This window comes from Engraulis encrasicolus, chromosome 19 (assembly GCF_034702125.1).
Source record: "Engraulis encrasicolus isolate BLACKSEA-1 chromosome 19, IST_EnEncr_1.0, whole genome shotgun sequence".
In the NCBI taxonomy this organism is placed as follows: domain Eukaryota; kingdom Metazoa; phylum Chordata; class Actinopteri; order Clupeiformes; family Engraulidae; genus Engraulis; species Engraulis encrasicolus.
The window spans coordinates 11185907-11190906 of NC_085875.1; the positions used below are offsets into that span (position 1 = coordinate 11185907).

The 5000-nt window shown below is 45.6% G+C and overlaps 1 protein-coding gene across 4 annotated transcripts in view; it reads right to left on the bottom strand.

Moving 5' to 3' along the window:
• Nucleotides 1-969: 969 nt before the first annotated feature.
• acp7 (acid phosphatase 7, tartrate resistant (putative)) overlaps nt 970-5000 on the bottom strand; it is a 50993-nt gene continuing 46962 nt past the window's right edge. For all 4 annotated transcript variants that reach the window (XM_063183637.1, XM_063183640.1, XM_063183636.1 and 1 more), the window contains 2 exons: nt 3909-4046; nt 970-2032 (listed from right to left, as the gene is read on the bottom strand). In XM_063183637.1, coding sequence (XP_063039707.1) covers nt 1967-2032; nt 3909-4046 — 204 coding nt within the window. In that variant the 3' untranslated portion in view covers nt 970-1966. The remainder of the gene's footprint in view (nt 2033-3908; nt 4047-5000) is intronic.

Genomic DNA, 5000 nt, shown 5'->3' on the forward strand with positions numbered 1-5000 from the left:
ACTTTAAAAAGAAACAAAAAGGAGAAAAAAAACATAAAATGTTGGCCTAGAAGCACCATCGAGAGCCATATGATTCACACAGCAGAGGTGTTGGGCAGCTGCCATGCAGAGTTCCCAAAGTGGCCTTGTGCTTATTAGGTAGCGAGCAACACACCGCACCACACCGCACCACACCGCTCCAGCCAACGTGACTAGCATCAGCCCGCCAGCTTGCCCAGTGCCCACCTGCCCAACCGCTCGTCCTACCACCGGCCCTTGTGCCCAGCCACACGCCAGTCAGCCTGCCTGCCTGCCACGCCAGTCAGCCTGCCAGAAGATGCCTCTGCTAAGGGCATTAGAAGCCCCCAGAGTGACGTGTGTTTATGTAGGCCACAGGCATGTGCCGTGTTATATAACACTCCTATCCTGTCTAAGAGGTGGGGCGTGCGCGCGCACGCGTGTGTGTGTGTGTGTGTGTGTGTGGTGTGTGTGTGTGTGTGTGTGTGTGTGTGGTGTGTGTGTTTGTGTACGCGTGCAAGTGTGCATATGTGTGTGTGTGTGTTGTCCTTTGGCCTTGATCTGGGTCTGGTGGTCTGGGTCTGGTCACCACTATTTCACCGCTTCAACTGAAGGCCCTTGGTCACGTCTGGAAAACACTCAAGAGATCAGCAGAAGGCAAGCCAAACCAAGCCAAGCATCTGACTATGGGTGTCTGCCTGCCTGGGTGAAAATAACTGAGGTGGAGGGAAGAAGGGGGAGAAGAGTTCTATGTTCCTGCTTTGTTGATAGAAAAGACTCCGTGGTTGTTGATGTATGACACTGTTGATATGACACAGCTATGGAAGCATCTGTACTACAGCCATTCTCAGTAAATGACTGCCGCCGCCGCCGCTTTCAAAGAATTCACAGTTTGGATAAAAACATAGACCAAGTGCATTAAGGAGATAGCGCTAAGGCCAGACACAGACAGGGACAGGCAGGCGTTTGGATGAAAAAAAAAAGATTTATTAACATCTGTGCCGCAACGTCTAGATTAAAATCATTGTGTACATTATCACAGAGAGTGTTTGGCAAAAAAAGCAGCATACATGACAGTGATTAGCGCAAAATTTCAGTAAATGCCGCACACTTTCCCAAACCAACATAAACACTAGAGTCAGGGGTTCAGGGAGATCCCGATTTACAAAATACCAGACACATCCAACAAGAGAATTATTCAGGTCCATTTAGGTGAATAACAAAAAAATATTGACATCTTATTTTGACAGATAGCTAGTCTTGACACATTTAAGACCAGCCAAATAGTTTTTGAAGTTCACAATATTTTTTTTCACGATCCATTCCCTTAGACTTATGTAATTGTCCTCATTCTTTTTAATAGACTCGCTCTCGCTCCCTTTTGATCCAGGAAATGCGTGTCCTTTGGGGGGAAGTAACTACTACGTCTGGCTACATAGCGCTCTGAGGCCATGTGGCATTTCAAACTTGAAAGCCTGAGCGCACCTCTCGTCCAATTGACAACATATGCACCTGATTGGGCTCAGTGTTCTGGCCTAATGATTAGGGCGTCTCTCTCAGGATCATAAGGTCACATGCTTATGATTCCTATACCAGTAGTAAACATGTGAGTTGAGAGAGTAGAAATCGAACACTACTATACTGCATCCTGGATCAAGTGCCCGAAGTCATCTAAATCTTCATTGGTCCAGGGGAGTCGCCCCTCTAAATGACAGTAAGTCAGCTCTCATTGTATGCTGTGTGATTAAACGATCTGTCCAAAATGTTATTTAGAAGAATTCCTGTGCTTAACTTGCTTGTTTCATTTTATATGCAGCGATGATTATTTCCGTAAAAATTACAGTTAATTCTGTTGGTCAAAATAAAGTGCAGGTCACCTTTGACAGTGCAAACTAGTGCAATTCCTTAGAGATTCTCATTGGTCAGGTTCCATTTCCTGTAGGGCTCAGGCTACTTCCTGGTGATTGCCTCAGAGCCACGCCTCTGGTCCGTGTTTGTCTTTGATCAGCCACATGCTGTCGATGGTCTTTCCATTCTGAAATGGAAGACATATTGATCAGCAGTGAAGTCAAGTCAAGTTGTACTTTATTGTAAAAAAAATGATCTAACAGGGTTATTAGCACATGAAGTTTGAAATTGCGTTTGACCAGTCTCCAATGTGCAGTTAAACTAAAAGTGATGGTGAAGCCCACCACCGCCACCATTAACCCTCTTTCACTAATAATGAAAAAGGCACACCTGGTGCAACAACCTGCAACTATGCCAATGCAAAGTTGATCTAGCTCCTAGCGTGTCCCATATAAATGTTAGCTGATCACTGAAAAGTAGGAGCTCAAACAACGATTTTACTTGAGTTACTACGTTAAGTGAAATTCTCACCAATTTGATCCTGGTTTTGTTAAAAAATAAGCCCATCTGTGACATCTCTGTTGTCAAAGTTAGAGTAAATGACAAGAACATTTGACAACAGACACACCACAGATAGTTTGCTAAAATTCAACTTCTTTCATTGAATGCCTGTCTGACTGCTGTTCAGAGTTGTCCATGTGAACTGTTACAGGGCAGCTTACTAATGCCGTTTACATGACCCTATCACCAACACTAAAGGCCTTTAGTATGTAATGTGCTTCCCCCCACCACTCTCAGGTATGTGTACACATCACATCAGCTAGCACGTCCTCATATGTCTCTGTCCAATAGAGGTGTTGAGAACATGCTGTGCCATGCACCAGATTAACATGACTATCTCCACCAGGAGGACTGAGTCTCCATTCTTACAGAGACGAGCTGAAAGCAAGAGGCTTGTCAGAGAAGGAGGAGGGGGAGCGCTTGCTTATCATGTAGCTCAGGTGGTAGGTGCGGAGTGACTGCTGCGCCAGAGAGAGTGGAGAGAGAGAGGTTCCATTGGCCCATTGTTTCCGGGTTCTATTATTGCAAGGGGGAGGGGGGGAAATCCCCCTTTAGGCAGACCTAGGCAGACCTAAGGACTGTTCTATTCAATGCTAGGAGTATTATGACACGCCTCTTTAGGCAGACCGGAACCTGGTCATGTTAGGTGCCCATAGCAACCCAATACATTGGCATATCTCTATACTTAAAGATGGCCTCTCAACGTCATTTGATTAATATTGCTGTGTTCCCCATTGTTATTGAATGTGTTACGCGTTGGTCCTGTTTTAAAAAACGTTCTGGTTGCTTTGTTTCAAGCCGTTTTTGCAAGCCAGCAAGGTGGCTTATCGAGAAACGAGAGGGTGTTCCGTGTTTCTCGTGGAAATGCGTCTCTGATTGGCTCACTCTTCCAGCTCTCGTAGAAATGCGTCTCTGATTGGCTCAGTCCTCCTGTTCTTTGAGCGAATGTAATGGGAAACAGAGTCGCCACTTCCCCGGGTGGTACTGCACTATAGGGGCGCCAACGGAGGCGTGCATGCTCCATTCAGGGCTGTGCTCTTTCGACAGCGACCCCTAGGCGAGCTGCAGGCACGGAGCAACCACAGTGGACTTGCTCTATGGATGAGGCTTTGTGCTGTGTGTGTACCTGAGAGTAGCAACCAGCTGATAGCTAAGCTAAGCTAGATTTCGGGCCATCAGACGTTGCTTGTATTGAAAACAAGCAGAAAAAAATTACTCGACATGTTTTTAGAAAAATGGGTCGACATAAACCTTTGTGGCCAACGCCTTCTTTCGACGTGACGAAACACAGAAAGGCTTTCGTGATTCGCTCGTTTCTCTGCATTATTGATGTAAATTGGGAAACACCGGGAAACACAGCCAGGCGAGGTGACGCACCGCTATGAGAGCCTTGCAAGTGAGTTTAACTTGGGCTGACCGTCCGATCTTCAAAAGGAGTGAGTAAAATTGTGTTTAATCGGAAGTTGGCCTTTAAAGAATCTCTGGCTGCGCTGTGCTCTCACCTGGTCATCAGACACCTGCTCCAGGTAGAGGTGGCTGCTGTTGAACACCTGCATGCGAGCGTAGCCATAGTCCGAGCTTCGGTAGGCGCTCCAGGGTCGGTAGTGGGGATCGAAGGGGTCAGTCCTCTCCCGGCATCCCTGGAAAGATCAAACATACATATTCCACACATTTCGCTATTGCACTCGAGCCTCCTGTGTCAGTCATTCTGCTCAGGGTCCCTGGAAAACTAGACTGCCAGTTTTCTTTTTTTGTTATTTGCTGTATCCAGATGAGAATGATCTGGTGTATTTCCTATTCGGGAGCATTCCAACATGGCTCCAGCCCAACCTCCATCCAAACCTAGGTGTTTCAGTTTTTGAAATGTTTACACACGTGTATTAAATATCCACATAAATTTGAGTTGCAAACACTGCTGCTCCGATTTGGAAAAGGATTCCGCCAATTCAATTTGCATCGGGTGATTTGAAAACCTTGCCGTTGGTGCTGTGGCTCAGTAGGATATCTTGGAACGGATTTTCATTTGGCCCTCACTGTTTAAAAAAGTCTGCACTTTAAATGACTGTAATAGTCTATGTAATTGTCTATGTTCACACCTAAACTCTACAGGTATGTCTATGTCTGCATGGGAAAGTAAGAAACGTAATTTCAATTCTTTGTATGACCAGTGCATGTAAAGAATTTCACAATAAAACCAACTTGACTTGACTTGAAAAGTCTGAGCCCCTGCAAAGAACTATGGGAAGTCTGGTCCTGCTGCTTCCACTCACCGTGATTACCTAGCATTTGTTCCTTGCTTGTTTACTCGTGCCGCACTTACAGAAGTCTAAACTACTGCTTACACAGACATGGAGAAACTATGTCTTAACCCCCCACCTTTTTTGATCACATATTTATTACACACAAGGCACATAAGTCTTCACTACTCCGCCTCCCTCCCCCTCCACCATATTGTGACCTTGTTTACACACAAGGCAAACGAGTAGACACATAGATTAATTAAGTGTTTGGAATTATAATTGACTTGGCTGTCTGAACTTTGGTGGCCACCTCATTGGCTCAGCTCTCAACGAGACAATCTGTTTGGTTAAGAC